Source organism: Ostrea edulis, chromosome 1 (assembly GCF_947568905.1).
Source record: "Ostrea edulis chromosome 1, xbOstEdul1.1, whole genome shotgun sequence".
In the NCBI taxonomy this organism is placed as follows: Eukaryota; Metazoa; Mollusca; class Bivalvia; order Ostreida; family Ostreidae; genus Ostrea; species Ostrea edulis.
Window position 1 is genome coordinate 23,765,527 of NC_079164.1, and position 25,837 is coordinate 23,791,363.

At 35.7% G+C, this 25,837-nt stretch overlaps 1 protein-coding gene across 1 annotated transcript in view; it reads left to right on the forward strand.

Annotated features, from left to right (window-relative positions):
• Window positions 1-2,442: 2,442 nt before the first annotated feature.
• Window positions 2,443-25,837, forward strand: part of LOC130051272 (uncharacterized) — a 116,822-nt gene continuing 93,427 nt past the window's right edge. Inside the window, exons 1-2 of the mRNA XM_056153067.1 lie at window positions 2,443-2,828; window positions 17,379-17,440. Coding sequence (XP_056009042.1) covers window positions 2,615-2,828; window positions 17,379-17,440 — 276 coding nt within the window. The 5' untranslated portion in view covers window positions 2,443-2,614. The remainder of the gene's footprint in view (window positions 2,829-17,378; window positions 17,441-25,837) is intronic.

The window sequence follows — 25,837 nt, forward strand, 5'->3', positions numbered from 1 at the left end:
CATCAAGAAACCAAACTGTGGGCATAATTATAATGAGCATTGAGCCCTCTACCAAAATTGTGAAATTCATGGCCCCTGGGGCAGGGGTTCTTGTGTTAGGGTGGGGCTCTATTGGTCATATAGTGAAAATGTAGAAATTCTTTGAAAATCTTCTTCTCTGTCTCTGGGTATTAAGTAGACAAACTAATAGCATGGTAATGATGAGCAAGGATGCCTCTTTAAAAATTGTGAAATTCATGGCCCCTGGATCAGGGGTTCTGGTGCTAGGGTGGGGCTCTATAAGTCATATAGTGAAAATGCATTATTTCTTTGAAAATCTTCTTCTCTGTCCTTGGGTATTAAGTAGACAAACCAATAGCATGGTTATGATGAGCAAGGATGCCTCTTTCAAAATTGTGAAATTCATGGCCCCTGGGTCAGGGGTTCTGGTATTAGGGTGGGGCCCTATTGATCATATAGTGAAAATGCATTTTATTTCTTTGAAAATCTTCTCCTCTGCTGCTGGGTATTAAGTAGACAAACTAATAGTATGATAATGATGATCAAGGATGCTTCTTTCAAAACTGAAATTTATGGCCCCTGGGTCAGGGGTTCTGGTGCAAAGGCGGGGCTGATTGATTATATAGTGAAAATGCAATATTTCTTTGAAAATCTTCTGTTTTTGTCCGTCGTCGTTCGTCGTGTGTTAACATTTTAACATTTTCAGCTTTTTCTTTGAAATCCCTGAACCAATTTCAACCAATTTTGGCATATAGCATCTGTGGGTGGAGGGGAACAAAAATTGTGAAATTCGTGGTCCCTGCCCCCCCTGGGGCATGAGGGGTGGGGCAAAAACCATCAAAATGAGTGTAATTTAAAAAAATCTTCTTCTTTACTCCTGGACATCAAGAAGCCAAACTGTGGGCATAATTATAATGAGCATTGAGCCCTCTACCAAAATTGTGAAATTCATGGCCCCTGGGACAGGGGTTCTTGTGTTAGGGTGGGGCTCTATTGGTCATATAGTGAAAATGTAGAAATTCTTTGAAAATCTTCTTATATTGGTTTTATCTAAGGAGTAAATAACCCTTTTCTTTATGATGTCTCAGACCTAGGTTTTTTAAAAAGGATTATTGATTGAACATAAAAATGACACATGTACTTCATGACCACATAGCTATTCAATGTTTCTTCCATCCAAAAGTAAAATTCTTATATTTAAACACAAACCTAATTCAAACATTGGAAGGTTGTTACATGATACTCAGGTGACCTATAAGGCCCCTGGGCCTCTTGTTATTGGGATATAAAGGCAACTGCGGATCCTGCCTTTTCCCGCAGTATTTTCGATCCCGTCTTTTTTTTTCAATATTCAACACTTTTTGAATTCTGGGATATTGCTATCCTGCCTTTTCTTTACATATCGGAGCCCGCCTTTTTCACCCTGTATTCCACCTTTTTATTTCAAATTCCTTTCATGCCCCCTCCCATACCTATTGATATTGGATTATATTAGTATGGCACACTTATTCCTGTTTAAAAGATAAAATTTATAAGGTATCTGATAAAAGTTATATCTTCTAAAGTTTACGAGATATCTTACATCTTTTATAAGACATCTTATATTTTATAAGATATCCCATTACTTTTATACATGTAGATATCTAATATATATAAGATTAACTTTACAAGACATTTTAATATGTTTACGGTGTGACCGTTGAGACGAGCGAAGACCCATAACATCTCACAACACGAATTTGGGCAATATTCATTTAACACGGGAAATATAACGGCGACATTTTTCCGGAAGCATTATGGGAAATACTCATCTTTTTTCAGCTGATGAAGAGCAAATCACATGACTCATATGTGTAATCATTGGAGCGAGCTCGTCGCGTCGCTTCGCTCGTCGCGTCGCTTCGCTCGCAATTAACGTAATCTCAAATCCCCGTTGTCAAATCAAAACCGATATTGAATCTCACGCTACGTACGGTGCAACTTACTTTGAAATCAAATAGTGAAACTTACACTTGTTAAGCACGAGATAATATAATGCCAAATACTTGGGAACGCCTACCTATAATTTAACCGACCTATCAAAAGCGCTGTTTAAAATCACTCGGGGACTTTCCAATGAACTATCTGGAGCACGTCATGTACTTGCTGATATGTCTCATTCATTCACACTTACTCTAAATCCACTGTAATGAGCCATTAAATAAAATTTTGGTGTTATGAGCTACATTAAGTATAATGAAAATATGAAGTATATTGTTTAATGGATAATGTTTATCATAAGTTTAGAGAATGATATAGATGTACACATGTGTCTGTATTATTCTCAGGTGATTTTAAAGGATTATTTGCCTGTTCAATACTCTTCTTTGAAATAATTTCAGGATTCACAGTAATGAAGAAAACTGGAGAGAAATATGAATTGGGAGAATGTGTTGTGGAAAACACGTTTTCAGATTTGCCATGTCATAAAATCATACATCTAGTGACACGTGGAGCCAACAGTAAAAATGACAAACCTGAAATTCAGAATTGGATACATTCTATTCTTGAACATGCTGACAGTTTAAGACTGAGGTCCGTTGCAATTCCACTAGATTTACTACCTGAAGAAGAGATGCCTTTACATGAGCAAGCCAAAGAGATAGAACAAGCTTTGAAAAAACCGCCACAGCTCAAATACATGGAGGAAGTGTATTTATGTGAGTGCAGTGATGAATCGGCAGAAAGTGTTAAGAGGCGTTTAAGAAATTTAGCAGAGAATGAAGTTTTACTCAGTTTTCAAGAACTGCATCAAAATGCTCTAACTACACCCTACAATGAAATTGGCAGTAAGTATAAGATATAAATGCTTAATATATATTTACATTCACTGAATCTTTTCTCTTATATATCTTTTAAAATTGACGTTGCTTTCATCATGCAATAAATACATGTTCGTTGCAAACTAGTTTGATCCGGTTTTCTAGTACCACCTGTCTGAAAAATCATTACCAAATATGGAGTGTCAGCAAGGTCAAAGGGTGCATTGGCTGTTCTATATAACATTACAAATGGGTTACTGTGGATTTACAGTAAGTGTGAATGAGACATATCGGCAAGTACATGACGTGCTCCAGATAGTTCATTGGAAAGTCCCCGAGTGATTTTAAAGAGTGCTTTTGATAGGTCGGTTAAATTATAGGTAGGTGGTCCCAAGTATTTGGCATTATATTATCTCGTGCCTAACAAGTGTAAGTTTCACTATTTGATTTCAGTGTAAATTGCACCATACGTAGCGTGAGATTCAATATCGGTTTTGATTTGACAACGGAGATTTGAGATTACGTTAATAAAATGTCTTGTAAAGTTTATCTTATATATACTAGATATCTACATGTATAAAAGTGATGGGATATCTTATAAAGAAAAAAATATAAGATGTCTTATAAAAAATACAAGATATCTCGTAAACTTTAGAAGATATAACTTTCATCAGATACCTTATAAATCTTTTAAACAGGAATAACCGTGTTATAATCCATCGCAGTATCAATAGGTATGGGAGGGGGAATACAGGGTGAAAAAGGCGAGCTCCGATATGTAGAGAAAAGGCAGGATAGCAATATCCCAGAATTCAAATAGTGCTGAATATTGAAAAGAAGAAAAAAAATAATGATGGGATCGAAAATGCTGCGGGAAAAGGCAGGATCCGCAGTTGCCTCTATATCCCAATAAAAATTGAAAGGTTACTCCCTTAAATTCCTGTAGATACTTGTCAGTTTTAAGTGATCAGAAATTTCAGTACATGTTTCTATAGGCGATTTTGTCCGTTTAAGAACAATGCTTTTGTTTTGTTGTTTCTTTCACATTCGCAGTTTCCATATCGTTATTTTAAAATAAATCTCTCAGAGGATATTTTCGAAATCTTGTAAAGCATTGGAACAGATCGATGTCGGAAAACTTTCTAAATTCAAATAGTTAGGGGGAAGAGGGGGTAAAAACTGGTAAGTTTCTGTCATCAGACATCGATTACACATTAGTGGGAAAAAAAGACTTTAAAACCACATAATGATACATTTTAATAAACGTTTAATAGTTTCAATGTACACTTTCATTTGTTTTACTTGCTAATCGAATAGTTTCAACATACTTCATATTTAGTTTTTTATTAAGGGGGGGGGGGGGGGTGTGTCTTGGTGAGAACTATGCGAACTCAGTTTTCTCTAACATTAAACATTTGATCTTGCCCCTAAAATAATTTGTCAGATTAAGTAATAAGATCAATAGATATTCTACTTCGAGAAAACATTTATTTTCAACCCATGGCATGCTTTGATGTCTTTTACTGTTATATATTCCCACATTTTCGAAAGAAATTCGGAAGTAACCATCGCTAGATACTGTTAATTGAATGTACATCAGCAAGTTCTGTGAATTCTAGCAAAAACTAAATTCCCCAAACCATCCCTCTCCTGTACATGTAACACATTATTAAAGAAATTCAGCATTTCGTTAGCATTAGACGCGCCTTTTATAACGTCATAGCAAAGGTCGATTGTTAATGTTGCGATACTGGCGTACATTTGAACCTATATCACTGGTCCACCCCTAACTGTATGTCCATAGGAGTTTGAAATTTTGTCAATAAAGTTAATAAAATGTACTTGATTGACCAAGCCATGAGCTATGGTCAATCAAGTACATTTTATTAACTTTATTGATAAAATTTCAAGCTCCTATGGTATGTCCATGATTGCAATTACCCGTTGTACGAACGTGACACTTGCTTCGTCAATATATATACATATATATATATATATAAAGTCTCTTTTTTGGAAGTAAAATACAGAAAAAACTCTAAACACTTTGTTGAAATATTTCGACCGTGTTACCGGTCTTCTTCACGAAAACACGACTGAAGTAGACCGGTAACACGGTCGAAATATTTCAACAAAGTGTTTAGAGTTTTCTCTCTCTCTCTCTCTCTATATATATATAACTGACTCGGCCTAAATTGCAATAAAATCAGTAGCAAAGAAGTTTTCAACACTTCGTTCGTGTTCAGACCACAGGGGCTTGTCACGAATTGACCCTCTCTATTCTATATTTACATTCATTTGTAAATATAGAATAGACGATGTTAAATTTTAAAAAGACAAATATTTCATGACGAGTCCCAGCTGTGTTCAGACGAAATATGCTTCTCTTGGATTTTCTTTGCAGTTTCTTGAAAGTAATTTCCCTAAAAATTTCTCGCAGCTCTACAAATTAATAAATTTTGTCTGATTTCTCTATAATATACACTTTATTTCTTTTTAATTTCATACTCGATAAACAAAAGTACATCTGGTGTGAGCTTTGTTGGCGACATTTTCGGTGCAAGAGTTCCCATGATTGACAATTTTATAATGTGGCCTTTGCGACGCCTAATTTCTTACTGATTTTACCATAAAGTAAACCCTTGGCATGTAATTTTAAAATCAACATCATTGTTTTAGTTGGTATTGGTTTTCCCTTTTCGCAGTCTCTTCCATCGTGCTAAAAGATTATGTAATGACATGCTAGTGTAAAGACACGTGTGACCATCTAGAATTATTTTTATTCCCGCCCCTTTAAATATTGGTCCAATCGCAGTGATTGTTCTTTCCTTGATGCGTCATCATTGACAGATTTGTTTTGAAACCAACTATCCGAGACCTCGAATGAACTTGAGAAGCTGAGTCGTTCACACTTACTGTAAATTCATAGTAACCATTTGATATTTTAGATCTTAATTCTAGTTTATATCTTTAAATAATACTTGAAAATATAAATATAAATAATAAAATGTCTCTTTTTGTTGTTTCATCAGGTGATGAAGGTAGCGATCATTGCATAAAAAATTTGCATAAGTGGTTTATGCATTTTTTCTGCAATGCTAGCTACTTTCATCACCCAATGAAACAATAAAGAGAGACATTTTATTGTTTAAGAAGTACATGTATTTGTATCAGAAAACCATTGTCTGTCTGTGTAAAATTGTATTTGCAATTTGAAAAAATATAGGAATTAAAATTTTGCAAAAACAATTAAACCATTTCAAGTTTTTTTTTTATGTTTTGGGTCCACTCTAGAATCAAAATCCAATCTTTCTATCAGAAAAAAAATAACACAAATCGGTAGAAAAAATACACAACATTTTTAGTGTAATAATAAAATTATTATCAGCAACTGAGTAGTTTCTTCCTAAGCAACTTTTGATCATGATCAATCAATGCACTTTTTAGGTCACCTGAGTAAACTTAATTTTTAAAAATCTTTTTCTCTACACTTTCTGCACATGTGTAAGAAAAACTAAGTACTTTTTAATAAGGACTTTGCGCGTACGGAAAGGACAGTTTTTGAGTACAGATATTATTGCATTGTGATAGAGAGCAGGAAGGTCTGTACCAAAATTGTAAATTTTATGATCCACGGGGTAGGGGTTCTGACCCCAGGGTGGGGCCAAACTTTAATTGGTACATGGCATTTAAGTGTAAAACATTTAAATAACATCTTCTTTAGTGCTATTGATTCTAAATTGAAACTAAATAGAATTTAGAAAGACTAGGTAAACCTTCCCAAAATTGAAAATTTTATGATCCCAGGGGTAGGGGTTTTGGTATAAGGGTGGGGCCAAACTGTTCAGTTATTAAAGGTGTGAAAATAAAACATTTTTAACTTTTTCTTGATAAGTACCATTCCAATTCCTTTAAATTGGGTATGAATCATCTTTTGGACAAGAAGGACATAAATTATGAAGTTCAGGATTCCTCCACCCCTGGAGCCTTATAGGGGCGAGGTAAAACTGCCAAAAATTTAGGAATGTTAAAATCTTCTCTGCAATATGTATGTGTAAGAAAAACTAATTACACAGTGATGTAGAGTAAGAAGACCTCTACAAAAATGGTAAATTTCATGATCCATGGGGTATAGGTTCTGACACCTGGGGCCAAAACTTAGTATTATATAGTATATATATGTAAAACATTTAGATAATATCTTCTAATGCTATTGATACTAAATTGAAACTAAATACGGTAGATATTTAGAAGGAATGGGGAGTCCTCTACCAAAATTGTTAATTTCATGTTCCTAGGGGTAAGGGTTTGGTTCCAGGGTTGAGCCAAAATTATCATAGTGATTATATTTTCTTTATCATTTAAAATACTACTTGAAGTTTGCTAATATTGTATACAAAGTAAATATATATTTTAGATAGGAAAAGCAGAAAAGGATGTACCAAACTTGGGAATTTTGCAACCCCAGAGTATTGACAGTAGGATGGTTCCAAATAAGTCATATCATGTGTTAATAGTGATGGGCACTCGGGAATAACAAATTAATCGATGATCGAATTTAATTGAAAAATAATTGAATTTTATTCATTTCAAATATATAAAATAGATATATTAATTTACTTTATTTTTTACCCTAAATATTAAGTTAATTAGAATAAAATAATTAAAGTGATTGATTGTATCTTGTTTAACGTCTCTCTTGAGAATTTTTCACTCATGGAGACGTCTAAAATCATTAGAATTTTGAAGTTAATAATCCGATACTTTCGATTTGGTTTTCCAGGATAGGGATTTCGATTTGGTTTTCCCGGGATAGGGATAGATCTCTCGACTTTTGTTGTTGTTCTTGTGGGATCTGGGTTAGAATAGAGCCTCATTACCCCTTGCTTGTTGTAAGAGGCAAAATCCGAGGCCCCGTGTCACAGCAGGTGTGGTACGATAAAGATCCCTCCCTACTTAAAGACTAAGCGCCGAGCAATTAGGCCTAAATTTTCCAGCCCTTCACTCGCAGTGGTGACATCTTCATATTATTTAGTGAAATATTCTTGAGCAGGACGTTAAACAACAGTGTTTTCCATTCATTTCATTTGAACAGGCCCATTTAGAATTGTAACAGGCCAGGGGGGGGGGGGGTATGGAAAGTTTGGAAAATTAGACGCAAAATCCTGCATTCTGAGGCATTTCAGGGGGCAAAATGACCCTTGTTCATATGCCACTTTTTAACCTACATTTTTAAATATATACCAAAGGGTTGAACATTTTTACCTCAGACAAGTTAGTCACAGTGGTGTTAAATACACACCTTTGCGATGTTTTGACTGGAAGAAATCATGTAATGTATTCGTTCGACGCTTCATTATTTTTCACTGCCATGTGCTTCTCGCGCGCAAGGTGAGAGTTTAAAATATCGTCCAATCAAAATCGCCGTTTCAAAAAGCTCTCGATAAAAACATAAACAAGGAAGAAATATGAAAGATATTTATAGCCAACCAATTGCTACCGCATACATTCTTTGCAAAGATCGATTGTGTAAATCAACATCACTGAAATTGACAACATATTATTTTTTGATTTTTTATATTTGAACCGGCCAGAAAATCGTTTGAAACGGTCAATTTGGCCGGCGGCCGGTTCTTAGGGAAAACACTGAACAATATTCAATTTCAATCTTATCGGATAATTCAGCTTCGTCAGCCAGTTTTAGCTCACCTGAGCTGAAAGCTCAAGTGAGCTTTTTTGATCGCCTGTTGTCTGTCGTCTGTCTGTAAACTTTTTACATTTTCGACTTCTTCTCCAGAACCACTGGGCCAATTTCAACCAAACTTGGCCAAAAATGTCCTTGAGCAAAGGGCTTTCAAATTTGTTCAAATGAAGGGCCATGTCCCTTTCAAAGGGGAGATAATCACAAAAATGCAAAAATAGGGTGGGGTCATTTAAAAATCTTCTTCTCAAGAACCACTGAGCCAGAAAAGCTGATATTTACATGAAAAGCTTCCTAACATAGAGCAGAGTTAAGTTTGTTCAAATCATGGCCCCCCTGTGGTAGGATGGGGCCACAATAAGGGATCAAAGTTTTACATACAAATATATAGGAAAAATCTTCTCAAGAACCAATGAGCTAGAAGAGCTGAGATTTACATGAAAACTTCCTGACATGGTGCTGATTCAAGCTTGTTCAAAGTATGGTCCCGGGGTTAGGTTAGGGTCACAATAGGGGATGAAAGTTTTACATACAAATATATAGAGAAATTCTTTAAAAATCTTCTTCTCAAGAACCATTGGGCCAAAGAAGTTGACATTTACATGAAAGCTTTCTGACATTAGTACAGATTCAAGTTTGTAAAAATCATGGCCTCCAGTGGTAGGTTGGAACCACAACAGGGACTAAGGTTTTACATGCAAATACATATGGAAAGTCTTCAGAAATGGGCCAAGGTGACTCGATCAGGTGAGCGATGTGGCTCATGGGCCTCTTGTTGATTTTAGTTAAGACGCGGCAGGAATATTCGTATTATTTTTTAAAAATACTGGCGTCGGCGATTTTCGATTTTCAAAATGACAATCGATTATTCACATCATTTCAGTTATAGCGACTGACAATCGAAAGTTGGCGATGATTGGTACATCAGTGTGTTAATGTTACTTATATTATCTTATGTAAAGCCTTTCATCACTGTAGGCACTTTTGAGGGCATTTAAAAGAAAGGTGTGATCTTAAAAGCTTGTACATGTACTTTTGTTGAATATATAGTATTCAAAGCAGTATTTTTTTCTAGATTTCATAGTCCTTGGGATTAGTGATACTTATAACTATACTCAGGTGACTGATAAGGCTTGGGGGCCTCTTTTTTGTTGTAATTTCAACATCAAAGAGAGAATGTTGACTAGTATACCCTGCCAGAGATGAAGGAATATATATAACAGTCACATTGTAATTGTTTGGCCAATAGTGCTTTTCCTGGTACAAAACCTTGCACTAAAAGTATAAGATTTTAGTGATATAGTCTTTTTTTAAATGCCAGCCTCCTTAAATTACTGGATCTTGACCAAACTGAGATGCATATTTAAAATTTAGATGAAGTTCTCCCTGACCCTCAAATAATTTTGAAAAAAAACGCTTGTTAATCTAATGTCCATCTAAAACGGGACATATTATATTGTGGTGATTGTGTCCATCCATCTGACTGTTTGTCTGTCTGCCCCGCTTCATTTCTGGCTCATAACTTAAATGATATGAGACCTAGAATCATCAAACTTTGTCAGATGATACATATTTGGTAGGGGGTGGGCTGCATTTGAAAGTTAGGTCACATGTCACCTTTGATTAAGAGGATATGGCCAAATATGGCAAAATCCTGTCTGACTCGTAACTGAACAATTATTTGGTCTAGAATCATCAAATTTGGTTAGTTAATAAATCTTTGGTAGATGTGTCACCCTAAATCAAGGTCACTGTGACCTATAATTCAGATGATATGGTGATATATGGCATAACCCTTCTTTGGGCTCTTGTAGATTTGAGTCCTAGAATCAACAAACTTTGTTAATTTATGCATCTGTAGAGAAATGTAAATTGCAGCTTAAAATCAGGTCATTAAGAGTTTTAAAATGGTAAGTATTTCAAAAAACTATGTTGTAAAGGAGGTACGAGGGCTGTTCAATATGCAAGGTGTATTGTACCTCAGCGCGATAACGCTTTGCAAGATTTCGTGGATAATGGAACTCTTGAATAGGTCTATTCAATACCTTTCCAACGGTATAAACACAAGTCTTCAGCTCCACTTAGTTTTAAACTTATGGTCATTTCAATAGAGCCAGTCGTTGACCACTGTTCTAAAAATGGTTGGAAAACGGGTTGAGAATATTGAAGAAATTAGAGCTTATATAAAAGCTCGCACAAAACTCAGTCATTCAGTAATGCAGATTTTTACTGAATTGGGGGAAGTATATGGGTCTGATAAGGTATCTCATGAGACAGTTCGTAGGTGGAGAAAGAAATTTCTGACTGGCACAGAGTCTTTCATAGATGCAGCAAAATCTGGCTGACCTGTGACTGTAACAGGCAAGGCAAATGTCTCAAAAGTCAGGGAAATAATTGAAAGTCAGATGGCAGATACACGATTTATGATATTGCCAAAGCTGTTGGCATATCGCTATCATGGGTGCATTTCATTTTGAAGTGTATTTTGAAAGTACGAAAGATTTCTGCCAGATGGATACTGCGTGCTATATATTGACAGATGACCAAAAACGGGTATGAGTACAAACTGCTAAGCAATTGCTCAAAATGTTTCCCAAATTCAATCAAAGACAATTTGCAAACATTGTTACTGGTTACAAAACATGGGTTTGGAAACAAAATTTGGCTAACTCAACACAGTAGGAGGCCTGTAGTTGCCAAAAGAACCATAAGCACAAAGAAGGTTCTTTATTGCATATTTTTCTAATGTGATGGTATAGCCGTATAAATTCCGGTGCTGAAGGGCAAAAGTGTTCCAACTCGGTATTACCAAGATGTTATACTAAAAAAGCTCAAGAAATATTATCATAAACGATACCCTGTGTCAGGATTTAAGCATGTTTGTGTACTTCATGATAATGCTCCATCACATACATCTGAGCTTGTATTTCAAACTGCAGAGAATACTTTGAAGGGATTTAATGTTCATTTCACTATTTGAGTCGAATGCTTTTGAGATATTGTACAGTACACAATACATATCGAACAGCCCTTGTAAACCCTACATATGTTAGAGAGTAATGCAGAAACTCTATTCAATAATTATTACATCAAGAAATACACTTTTTTAGCTCACCTGAGCTGAAAGCTCAAGTGAGCTTTTTTGATCACCTGTTGTCAGTCGTCTGTCCATCTGTAAACTTTTTTTTACATTTTCGACTTCTTCTCCAGAATCACTGGGTCAATTTTAACCAAACTTGGCCAAAAGCATCCTTGGGTGAAGGACTTTCAGGTTTGTTCAAATGAAGGGCCATGCCTTCTTCAAATGGAGATAATCACAAAAATGCAAAAATAGTGTGGGGTCATTTAAAAATCTTCTGAAGAACCACTGGGCCAGAAGAGCTGAAATTTACAATAAATGAAAGCTTTCAGACATAGTGCAGATTCAAGTTTGTTCAAATCATGACCCCCAGGGGTAGGATGGGGCCACAATAGGAGATCAAAGTTTTACATAGAAATATATAGGGAAAATCTTACAAAATCTTCTCAAGAACCACTGGGCCAGAAAAGTTTACATTTACATGAAAGCTTCCTGACATAGTGCAGATTTAACAGAGTTCCACTCTCCTATGACGTCATAAGATTTTGCAAAGTCAATGATTTTATAAGATTTATGCATGACAGGAACATAAATTTTGTTGGAATCTTTTTCAGTAGTTATTGTAAAAAATCTTGTTAATTAACCATAAAATATTTCAAAAGTCTAAATTATATACGAACAATCAATTATATGGTTCAAAATATTGAATTCTAGGGCAAAGACTGTTTTCATTAAATTATTTATCAAATCCATTATGTAATAAATTTCCTTTATTTTTCACAAATATTTTGTATATTTTTTAAAGAGACAGTTTCATGAGATTGTTATGAATACTATTATATTGTTTTAATTAGTTTTTGTGAAATTTTGATCATGCTGTTAAAGGAAAATTACAATTTTCTGATATTGATAACAAGTATATATGTGTGCTAATTGATAAAAAATTTATTAGTACCGTAATTTACATACTTATTTTATCATTTTTAGCTCACCTGAACCGAAGGGTCAAGTGAGCTTTTCTGATCACATTTTGTCCATCGTCCGTCTGTACACTTTTCACATTTTCAACTTCTCCAGAACCACTGGGCCAATTTCAACCAAACTTAAATTGGCCAAAAGCATCTTTGGGTGAAGGGCTTTCAAGTTTGTTCAAATGAAGGGCCATGTCCCTTTCAAAGGGGAGATAATCACAAAAATGCAAAAATAGGGTGGGGTCATTTAAAAATCTTCTTCTCAAGAACCATTGGGCCAGAAAAGCTGAAATTTACCTGAAAGCTTCCTGACATTTTGCAGATTCAAGTTTGTTCAAATCATGCCCCCCGGGGGTAGGATGGGGCCACAAGGGGGGGATCAAAGTTTTACATACAAATATATAGGGAAAAACCTTTAGAAAAATCTTCTCAAGAACCACTGAGCCAGAAAAGCTGATTTTTACATGAAAACTTTCTGACATAGTGCTGATTCAAGTTTGTTCAAATCATGGCCCCCGGGGGTAGGATGGGGCCACAAGTGGGGATCAAAGTTTTACATACAAATATATAGGGAAAAACTTTAAAAATCTTCTTCTCAAGAACCACTGAGCCAGAAAAGCTGAGATTTACATGAAAGCTTACTGACATAATGCAGATTCAAGTTTGTTCAAATCATGGGCTCCGGGAGTTGGATGGGGCCACAATAGGGGATCAAAGTTTTACATACAAATATATAGAAAAAATCTTCTTCTGAAGAACCACTGAGTCAGAAAAGCTGATTTTTACATGAAAACTTTCTGACATAATGCAGATTCAAATTTGTTCAAATCATGGCCCCCGGGGGTAGGATGGGGCTACAATGGGGGATCAAAGTTTAACATACAAATATATAGAGAAATCTTTAAAAATCTTCTTCTCAAGAACCACTAAGCCAGAAAAGCTGAGATTTACATGAAAGCCTCCTGACATAATGCAGATTCAAGTTTGTTCAAATCATGGGTCCCGGGGGTTGGATGGGGCCACAATGGGGGATCAAAGTTTTACATACAACTATATAGGAAAAATCTTTAGAAAAATCTTCTCAAGAACCACTGAGCCAGAAAAGCTGATTTTGACATGAAAACTTTCTGACATAGTGCAGATTGAAGTTTGTTCAAATCATGGCCCCCGGGGGGTTGGATGGGTCAACAAGTGGGGGGGGGGGGGTCAAAGTTTTTCATACAAATATAGGGAAAATCTTTAAAAATTTTCTTCTCAAGATCCATTGGGCCAAAGAAGTTGACATTTACAAGAAAGCTTTCTGACATAGTGTAGATTCAAATTTGCAAAAATCATGGCCTCCAGGGGTAGTTGGGGCCATAATAGGGACTAATTTAAGGTTTTAAATGCAAATATATATGGAAAGTCTTCAGATATGGGCCAAGGTGACTCAGGTGAGTGATGTGGCCCATGGGCCTCTTGTTATTTGTTGGTAAGATATATTATTTGAAGAATCAGCAATCAAATATAAGATTGAACCTAGCTACAATTCTAAAGGGGTGGAATTACCTTAAATTCATGAATTTCTTTCCATATTTTTCTTTGCTGGATTTTAATTATATTTTAATTATGACAGATTATTGTAAGTTAATAACATGTAGCTAGAATACACAGGGATATACCTAAAGCTAACAATACCCAATTTTGGTGCGTAGACCCTGCTTCTAGAAATCATATTAGCTCAAGTGAGCTTTTCTGATCAAAATTTAATTGTCCACTATCTGTCATCGGCCTCATGCAGTGTTGGCGTCAGTATAAACTTTTCACATTTTCATCTTTTCCAGAACAACTGGGCCAATTTCAACCAAACTTGGCACAAAGCATCCTTGGGTGATTAGGGGTTTCAAGTTTGTTCAAATGAAGGGTCATGCCCCCTTCAAAGGATAGATAAACACAAATTCATTTATCAATAAAACCAAAAACAAATTTATTGTCACCAATTGAAAAGTTTAATTTTCTTGATGCATGGTCCTTTGTTTATATGTCTGTATCAGAAGCATGTCTATCCGACTATGCTTTATTCTAGACAAATTGCCTTTCGCTTTCATGTGTACCGCCATTACGATAAATAATTATACCCCCCCCCCCCCCCCCCCCCCCCCCCCCCCCCGCAACAAGTTGGGGGGGGGGGGGGGGGGGTGTATACTGGAATCGGGTTGTCCGTCTGCAGACGCAATGGTTTCCGGACTGAGACTAAAGCATTATCCTTTCCACCTACCGTCACCATATCATACATATGGGCTACCCATGGGATGAAGATGTTCCCTATCGATTTTGGGGTCCAAAGGTCAAGCGCACTGGACATCGAAGTAGCAATATGGTTTCCGGGCTCTAAAGCGTTATCCTTTCCACCTACAGTCACCATATCATACATATGGACTACCCATGGAATGAAGATGTTCCCTATCGATTTTTGGGTCAAAAAGTCAAAGGTCTCGCGCACTCCAGGACATCGAAGTAGCAATATGGTTCCCGGGCTCTAAAGCGTTATCCTTTCCACCTACAGTCACCATATCATACATATGGACTACCCATGGGATGAAGATGTTCCCTATTGATTTTGTGGTCAAAAGGTCAAAGGTCACACGCACTGGACATCGAAGTAGCAATATGGTTCGGTTTGTCATGCCATTTGTTTTTTACACTCTGAAAAGAGGTAGTTTATACCTATTACCAACACCCTTTGGGAGATTGGGGTAAGCGGGGAGTATTCTTAGTGAGCATTGCTCACAGTACCTCTTTTTTTTTTTTTTAGGTGTATAGATAGGTCTTAATTAGGTCATAAAGAAAACAAAGTCTAAAAACCGATTAATTGGATTAAAATTTTCATAATTGAGGACTTAGAATTTGCCAAGAAATGACTGATTTTCGATTATAATCGATAATTGGAACACTACTAAGAATAACAGGGCCAGAAAAGTTTACATTTACATGAAAGCTTCCTGGCATAGTGCAGATTCAAGTTTGTTAAGATCATGCCCCCGGAGGGTAGGATAGGGCCACAATAGGAGATCAGAGTATGTGCAAGGGAAATTAAAATCTTCTCAAGAACCACTGAGCCAGAAGAGCTAATTTAGATTTACATGAAAGCTTCCTGACATAGTGCTGATTCAAGTTTGTTCAAATCATGGCCCACAGGGGTAGGTTGGGGCCACTATAGGGGATGAAATTTTTACATAGAAAATAAAAAAATCTTCTTCCCAAGAACCATTGAGCCAAAGATGTTGACATTTACACAAAAGCTTTCTGACACAGTGCAAATTCAAGTTTGTAAAAATCATGGCCTCTAGGGATAGGTTGGGGCCACAATAGGGACTAAGGTTTTACATGCAAATATATATGGAAAGTCTTCAGATTATCTGAATGGACCAAGGTGACTCAGGTGAGCGATGTGGCCCATGGGCCTCTTGTATAGATTTTATGCTAAGTGCTTTTAGAGTAATTTGGATATTATATTTAGTGCTCTATGAATATTGCATATAATAATAACTCGAAATCTGCTATTCATTGTTGTGTCAAATAATATCTGATGAGGTTTTAGTAAGATATGACCTAGGACTCACTTAGTGAAGGTATATAGAATTGATCATTCCATTCACCTTGAATGGTTATTAGATTTGTGAGGTTACTTAGTTTCTCAAAGACAACAGCAAGGTCTACAGAATTAATGTAGAATTGACAGAAAATGCTGGTGGAGAATACACAGATGTGTTGCATCTATTTACATGAAAATTACATGGAATACAGAAATTTCATTTATTAATTTCGATGTATGTAGAAAAAAATTCATGGAGAAATAGATGGGATTTTTTTTTTTTATAGATGAAACACAGATTTCTGTCTCTATGTTCCATGTATTTTCTACATACAAATAACATGGATATTACATGAAAATTTGTTTTTAGTTTGTGGAATTTTTATGCCCCCGAGATCGAAGATCGGGGGGGGGGGGGGGGGGGGGGGGGGGGGGGGCATATTGTTTTTGTCCTGTCTGTAATTCTGTCATTCTGTCTGAAACTTTAACCTTGCTAATAACTTTTGAACAGTAAGTGATAGAGCTTTGATATTTCACATGAGTATTCCTTGTGACAAGACCTTTCGGTGGGTGCCAACATTTTTGACCCCTTGACCTTGGAGTTTAACCTACTTATTGAAAACTTTAACCTTGCTAATAACTTTTGAACAGTAAGTGATAGAGCTTTGATATTTCACATGAGTATTCCTTGTGACAAGACCTTTCCGTGGGTACCAACATTTTTGACCCCGTGACCTTGGAGTTTGACCTACTTTTTGAAAACTTTAACCTTGCTAATAACTTTTGAACAGTAAGTGATATACCTTTGATATTTCACATGAGTATTCCTTGTGACAAGACCTTTCGATGGGTATTGAACCTTTTGACCTTGACATTTGACCTACTTTTAATTTTTTTTTTTTACATTTGTCATAACTTCTAAATGGTAAATATTAGAGCTTTCATATTGTACATGATCATTTTTTTTGACAAGATCTTTCTACTGGTACCAAGATATTTGCCGTTGTGACCTTGTCCATCTTCGGAATTGGCCATTATCAGGAGCATTTGTGTTTCACAAACACATCTTGTTATCTAATGGACAATTAACTATGGTACTTGTAATTTATCTGATATGTATAGGGTTTTTAAAAATCAATTTGTAATTGCATTAAAATTGGAGCTGCTGTTTACAAATTATAATCCGCTTGGCAAGCTAGCTTTGTTATTAGACAAATGATCATCATTTCAATATTTTTCATTTTAATTTTTACAGGGAGGAAAACGACCAATAGAATTGAAATTGACATTGTCTTTGGATCACTTGTGAAACAAAAGGTAATGGAAAATGTTTACTTCACGAAAGTCGGGTTGCTTCATCATGTTGTCTGTTAACAATTAAACATTTCTAACTTCTTGGTATATAACTATACTATTCCAAGTCTTTGTCAAATTTGGTAATGTATGGGGTATCATTGGGATAAGAGGGACATAAATTGTAAAATTTCAGGACTCCTACACCCTGGAGCCTTAATGGGAGGGCCAAAAATGCCAATTATTGACCAATATTTAAAAAAAAATCCTTTCTCGATCTACAATAATTGCACATCTATAAGAAAAACTAAATGCATAGGGATGTAGAGCAGGAAGGTCATGGGCCTCTACCAAAATTTCATGATCTCCAGATTCTGACTGCAGGACGAGGCCAAACACCAGGCAGATTTATAGTGTTTATGTGTGAAACATTCAACTAACATCTTTAATATGCTATATATTGATACTAAATTAAAACTACATGTCCATGTACGTGGATATTTGGAAGGAGCAGGACTAGCCCTTTGATACCAGCTGAGGGTGTAACCAAAATGGTCATAGTAATTTAATGTGTGTTAAGGGACACATCTCATGTTTTCAAAGTATACAAAATTTTATGCATCTTGTCTTCCTTATGCTTTTAGAAATTAATTCTAATAATTTGTTTGCTGAAATATTGTGATAAGTAACCATAATACAGACTTAAATCTAAACCCCGATTTCAAAAAGCCTAGTTAATTTGGTAGTCACGTACGTGGTACAGTGATGTCATATGCGACCTTTGTCATCAACTTGTTACATGGAAATAGACTTTATAGGTTTTAGGGATTTAATTTATTCACTATGGAAAAGATTTATTTTGATGAACATTACAAAGAACTAAGTTCGTTTGGTATCATATTTGGCTCCCTGAATTATTACAAAATGAAGTACATGTTGAATCAAACTTCTACATTGCAAAATACTGATGGAGATACACTTGTTTAAAAAATAAAGCGAAAGTTTGAAAATGTGTCACATTTCTAATACATTGACGTATATAGTCAAAATACGTACGGAACACAAATTTCTGGAAATATCCATAAAATTTAACCACTTGTGAAGATATTTGAATAGGTTCGCATAATATCACCACTTTAAAATTTTCGCACATAAAACATCTATGTGTAAGCATTTCATATTCAAAAAATTATGATGGTAATATTATGTGGACCATAGTTAATTTTTATTTTAATTAACGTTCATATTTTTAGCATTTTTACAGCATGCAAGTACATGTCATGTTTTTGGATGTTGTTACATATGTGTTGTTACTTAAGGTTACCTATATTTTGTTTACAAAAGAAAATACTTGCCTAATACCGCATGAAATGATAAAATTCCTAACATCAATTTAATGTGGCAATGTATGATATTTACATGTCTCTCCTTGCATTGTGCATCATATTAATCATGCTATCTTACTTCAGTGCCCAGGCTGTAACCTGTAGCGACATGTGCCATAGTTAGGAATACTGTGATATCAATTACTTTTAATCAAAAGAAATTGCATTATATGAAACATTTTGCCAAACACAAAATGCTACTATTTCTTATTAATCTATATAGCTAAATGCGTGGCAGAGCACGAGGCCGATTTATACATGTATTTCGGTAAATAGACATTCATTTTTCAAAAGTGACATCACAATGGGTGATAGATCATTTTGTTAACTTACATACTATTTCAGCCGGTAGAACTAAACAAACTCAAATAAGAAGATGGTTTGATAGCAAAGAAAAAACTTTTTTTTTTATTGTTTTCATCATTTTCAACATAAATACATACACACCTATCATTTCCCATAAGTTTCATTCTCAATCTCATTGTCATGCTTTGGATTTAAAAACATTTTAGTATTTCTTCTCACATTACTTTAAATGAATTTTATGTTCTTTTCACTGTATCCATGCAATGTAACATTGTTTAGTGTGTGTCTTCGCTGAATACACCTTCTGTGCTCTTGGGGGTGAAAAATTGAACAAGGTGTACGGTATATATACACATATAAGTATAATATAGTTTCATGTACCCATGCACCATATTGATAATTAATATTCATTTAATTCATATTAAAACAATGCAATTTAATCCAAATGTAAAGACACAAACCAAATGCTGAATGGTAAAATTAATTGAATATGGGTTTTACTCTACAATTATTAAATACAATTACACAAATGGTCGTTCAATTCGTAGCATCCACCGCATTGAAGCAATTACAATTGATGAACACTTTTGGAGTGAGTCAATTAAACTTTTCAAATAAAAATCACAGTGCACTGATACGGCATGCTACGTAACAACAAGATGGTCCCAGAATTGGTCCTAAAATGTGCAGCCTCCGCACGGTATGTAACAATTTGTTGCAAAGCGTTGCATGAATGGCGAAGCTAGGTACCAATATATAAATATTGCACGTAGTTGAGGGTAACATTGAAAATTTTCACCCCGAGAAAACCATTGTCAACTGAGGCGTAGCCGAGGTTGACAATGGTTTCTCGAGGGGTGAAAATTTCAATGTTACCCTCAACTACATGCAATATTTGTTTTATTATACAGAATGTTATGTAAACTGGAAAGCAGAAAAACTTACGTCTGTTGACATTTGATCAATCACTGTCATGCAATATTTCGTATTTCGATGCGGGTACTCGCGTTTATTACAAACGCTCAAACGACGTCGTCTAGCAATCTACGGCGAACCGTATGCGCATAAATTTGACGCATGTGATAATTTTTTATAATATCACCCGTTGTCAAGTACTGTTACCCGTTGCTAGATACTATCACCCTGGGGCACGTGTTTTCTGTTCTCTGAGGGTAACAATATGTTTTTTCAAATGCTTCTCGACCAATCAGGTTCGAGTATTTTACTTGAAAGTATAATAAAAAACATTGTTACACTGTACATAGCATCACTACTTTTGCCTCTGCATGTATGTAACATACCATCTCGTTGTAAAGCCACTGATATGATGGGGTTACATAGACACCATGTTTTTTATCTGGACGGACAGTAGCGAGGATCTCCATGCCTTCATGGCCCGTCTGAACGATTTTCATGGCTCAATTAAATTCACCTATGAACATTCCACCAAAGAAATTAATTTCCTTGATACAACCATATGCATAGACATCCAAGGGAAAATATACACAGGTCAGACTGGCAATTTACTCAGAGATCACGTGTACGGACACTACAGAAATCCCCCCCAGCCTCAGGAATATTTTGGTTCACACAGAATTGAACAACACCACCCCACCCCACCCCACCCCCTAAAATAATGGAAGTCATCCGTGTTATATGAACTACCAAATATGTGAAAGATAAACCATTCACACATACAGGCCCTGCATGAAAAATGGAATCGACAAAAACTATCTGCATGGACGAATTGCCACTGCAATTTAAAAACAGAACTATGAAGATTTATGGAATTTATGGACTCTTTAATTGTTTTATTATGTTTATGTCCATCCACATAATAAACACTCTATCAATTAAAAATAATAATCTATATTTAACACATTTGATTCACATGTTTGTTGTCATATGCACCATTGTTTCTTTGTTTATTATATGTAACTTCACTACAGAATTTATTTTCTTCTGATGATGTACATAATTTAGTTAGCCGAAATTTGCACCTGCGTAGCTAAATTTCAGTATTTTACTTGTTCTGATGATGACTGTCTAAGGTTGAAATTGGTCAACCAAATAAATTCTCCGACTTCTAATATTGCTTCACAATTTCAGATGTATGTGATGGAGCATTATCATGAAGTAGACAAACATGCCCAAATCCTGACACAGGGCGTCGTTTATGATAATATTTTTTGAGCTTTTTTAGTATAACATCTCGGTAATACCAACCTGTAACACTTTTGCCCTTCAGCACCGGAATTTGTTCGGCTATACCATCACATGAGAAGAATATACAGTGAAACTTCTCTAAACCTGCCAGCTGTTGGACTGAAAAAAAATGGCCGGTTTAGAGGGGTGGCCGGTATACAGAGAAATTAGCATTTAGAGACATTTCAGCTCAATTTTTATTAGATATTTCATTGACATACCACAAACCATATAATATGGTGTTCAAGGACTATTATATCACTATTGGAAATAAAACATAATAATTTACTAACATGTTTATTTTCAATTTATAGCACTAAAACTAATTAAACATGAATAAACATTTTTTCATTGACATGCAGAAATAATGGAAAACATTCCGTTTAAATAAAACTGCATTTGATATATGTATAGAAATCTGTAGACTAGCAGCATTTATGTAGAATTTCGGCTTATATTTTAATAAACAAAACAAACACATAGCCATTTGATTGCTGCAATTAATACACAGAGTAGGTACTGCTCACTTTGATATGGGGATCTATGATCAATTATCGGTGGAGATCAAACTAGTCCGCTTGTACCTACAGGTAATAGGCTTGCTGCATGCAGTCATCTAATTTTAACTAAAAATTTATAACAGGATACATAAAGAAAACACAGTGGCCTATTATTGGAATTCTTCTTACCTATAAAAACTCTGTTTACGTCCATTGCTTATATCATTAACAAATTTGTTTTGACGTTTTTGAAAAGTACAGTAGTAAATATATAATTTTAATTTTGATGTTTCTTAGAAATTTTAAGTCTATGGAAACCCCCCAAAAATCATTCATCTATTGAAAATTATCATGAACAGGCATGGGTTTGTTATTTATTAACTACCGCGCTTATATCCATGGTGCAACAATATGGGGTAATGATTGTATTCATTCAATATGTGCATATCTGTTTATAACATTTCGTACTGAAATTTGAAAGGGTCACTTGGATTAGCCAAGCACCAATTAACACCCTCGACAGCACAGGTAAACTATAGAACTTATAGAGGCCACTCGTGTTTTTCACACCTCTGGTTGATAATTTCCCACCTCAGTGGTGTAGCTTCCATTGAGGCAACCGAGGCAGCTGCCTCGGTAAAAAAACACCTTTTACGTTGTTAAAATGTCGATAGCTTCTGGGGGGCACAGACCCCCTGCCTAGGTAATATTCGAACCCAAGCTACGCCTATGCACCTGGCCGGTAGGGCAGTCATTTTTCACACCTGCCCCTGGTCTTAATCACCCCTCTGGCCAAAAATGTTCTAGTCTTCAAATAGTGGCCAGTATCATAAGGGTAAATTACACATGTTTGTTAACAATTGTACTTTAAAAAGTGGCCGATGTCCGGTTTTCAGGAGTGCCCGGTTTTGTGAGACTTTCTTTGTAAGGAAATGTTAAGGTTTCTGCCGGGACTTTGAAAATCGACCGATATTCAGGGAGAACCGGTTTTCTGAGGGACCGGTTTGGAGAAGTTTCACTGTACAATAAAGAACCTTCTTTGTGCTTATGGTTCTTTTGGCAACTACAGGCCCTCTACCATGTTTAGTTAGCCTTATTTTGTTTCCAATTTTTCTTACTGGTATGAAATAGTGAAGCCATGTTTCTAGGGCTGGGACGATTCAGGGATTCGGTTTTGATTCAGAACATGATTCGTTTTTTTCTATTTGGTTTATGTTATGACAGTACAAAAATTGACAATTTTAATGAGTAGCATACTTGATTTAATTTTATTCAAGTTTTGTATAACTTTATGTCATCATTTGTAAACATTATATCTATTTAGAAAAAAAGAACACATTGACAGTCTATGTATAGTATAGTATAGTCAATTTAAAATGTATATGATGTTGTTTTCATCGATATGTAAGAATTCAACAATTCTATCGATTGAAAGTCTTTGGAAATCTCATTAAAGATTTATTGATTTAATTCTCTCTCATATTAACTGTCAAAATAATTAATCTGTGTCATTATATCTACGATGTTGATTTCACCCCAGCAATGACAGAAATGCTATATGTCATGTAAAGCTAAACTGCAATGATCTTACGGACCATATTCTGTTGGTATCTGAGTAGTGAAAATGCTAAATTTCAACACAGTAATAATTTAAATCTCCGTTTCATAAAAAACCACATGCTCTGCACCTCACTCGGACACCTTATTTGTTGTTGTCGGTGTATGTAAAATCTGATACCGAAATCTGGAATTTGTAATCGGTGCATCGAATCGAATGGTATGAATCGCGGTGCACCGAAATTTTTGGTGCACCACACAGCCCTGCATGTTTCGTCACCAGTAACAATGTTTGCAAATTGTCTTTGATTGAATTTGGGAAACATTTTGAGCAATTGCTTAGTGGTTTGTATTTGTATACCCATTTTTGGTCATCTGTCAATATATAGCACGCAGTATCCATCTGGCAGAAATCTTTCGTACTTTCAAAATATGCTTAAAAATGAAATGCACCCGTGATAGTGATATGCCAACAGCTTTGGCAATATCACAAATCGTGTATCTAGCTGCCATCACTTTCAATTATTTCCCTGACTTTTGAAACATTTGCCTTCCCTGTTACAGTCACAGGTCGGCCAGATTTTGCTGCATCTTTGAAAGACTCTGTGCCAGTCAGAAATTTCTTTCTCCACCTACGAACTATCTCATGAGATATCTTATCAGACCCATATACTTCCCCCAATTCAGTAAAAATCTGCATTACCGAATCACCGAGTTTTGTGCAAACTTTTATATAAACTCTGATTTCTTCAATATTCTCAACCCGTTTCCCAATCATTTTTAGAACAGTGGTCAACGACTGGCTCTATTGAAATGACTATAAGTTTAAAACTGTGGAGCTGAAAGCTCGTGTTTCTACCATTGGAAAGGTATTGAATAGAGTTATTCAAGAGTATCATCATCCACGAAATCTTGCAAAGCGTTATCTCATTGTGATACAATACACATTACATATCGAACAGCCCTTGTAAATATTGTTTAAAATTATCAAATTTAATCATTTGCATAATTACTGGTTTTGTAATATGACATTATTGGAAGAATTCCCCAAATATACTTTTAAATATAACCTATAATTTGGAAAAATAATCAGATTTTGTGCATGGAATGTAAAATCCAGTTATTTGTAGAACATAGTTGCTGGATGTAGATGTAGATGTACAGGTGACTCTCGATAACTCGAAGTTCAAGGGACCTTGATAAAACTTCGAGAAATCGAGAGTTCGAGAGATTGAAATTCGGAAATTGAAGGTCTGCCGGTATGGTTAAGATTTTACCGTAACTGGAAATGTATACCAACAAGATCATATGATATCATTTTGACATGTTTTCCTTCATATTCGTCAGGTACTTTGATATCAAAATAAAAAAAACCTTATTTTGCATTAATAAAAACATTTCAGAGTTGATGTATTTATTTGTCCTTTAATCATGCTTAGATAGGCATACAAAGCCAAGTTCTGATGACGCTTTACTATCGCAAACTAAACAGAGCACAATATTATGTCGCTTTACCCAAAACAAAAATTCTAATGAATGAGTAAAATGATGTTTTAGAGTAACTTTACACAAAAACCCCAAAAATCGAAAAATTTAACAGTCTGTAAATTATGTATAAAACTTACTCTCTCGTTGTCACGTCAAAACAAATTATAGATATATTCATAGTTGGATTATATATAATTTTAATCATCACGACTCCAAATTCCAGTGCAAGGTGTAAACTGACCAATTAGCCAATTATATACTCAAGTGTGTCGCCTCCACAAAGAAGCACCGGCGATGTTTCAACTATGTAGATACCTAATTAGTAATTACCCCTCCGGCATTCAACAAAATCAGGTGAGGCCCAAGCGGAAATTATTACACGCTTGAGTAACGGTGGGTATACGCTACCACCACTTCGAGAGATCGAGAGTGAAAAACAATGAAATGTGTTTACGGGACCCAACTTCACTTCGAGAGATCGAAAGTTTGGGAGATCGATAGTAAATTTGCTTTGTTATATAGAGAAAAAAATCGGGACCATGATTTCACTTCGAGAGACTGAGAACTTCGAAAGATCGAAGTTCGAGCCATAGAGAGTCACCGGTAGTTGCATGTGCTTCCCACCTCTTGCTTTCAGCTGATCATCTGCCAGATTGTCCTTGGACGAAAAGGAAGCTGAGTGCGTAAGTCTTCCCTGCTGTTACATAACCTCTCCACTGACAAGACTTTAGCCAAATCTCCTCGTGGTACACTATGGAAACTGGATGCCATGCGACCTCAGGCTAACTGGCTAGGGATCTCGGAGTAGATTGGAGCCCTAGAGGTGCAGCGTGCAGGGCCCGCTGGCATGCAGACATGTCCTGGCACTTACCAATCCAATCCTTGGCCACAGGGTATATGTGGCGACTGCTATCTCGTTAGCCTGTCACAACCTGGGTGACAGTTGCATATGTGGCGGGTCACTGGTATATTTTGGGACA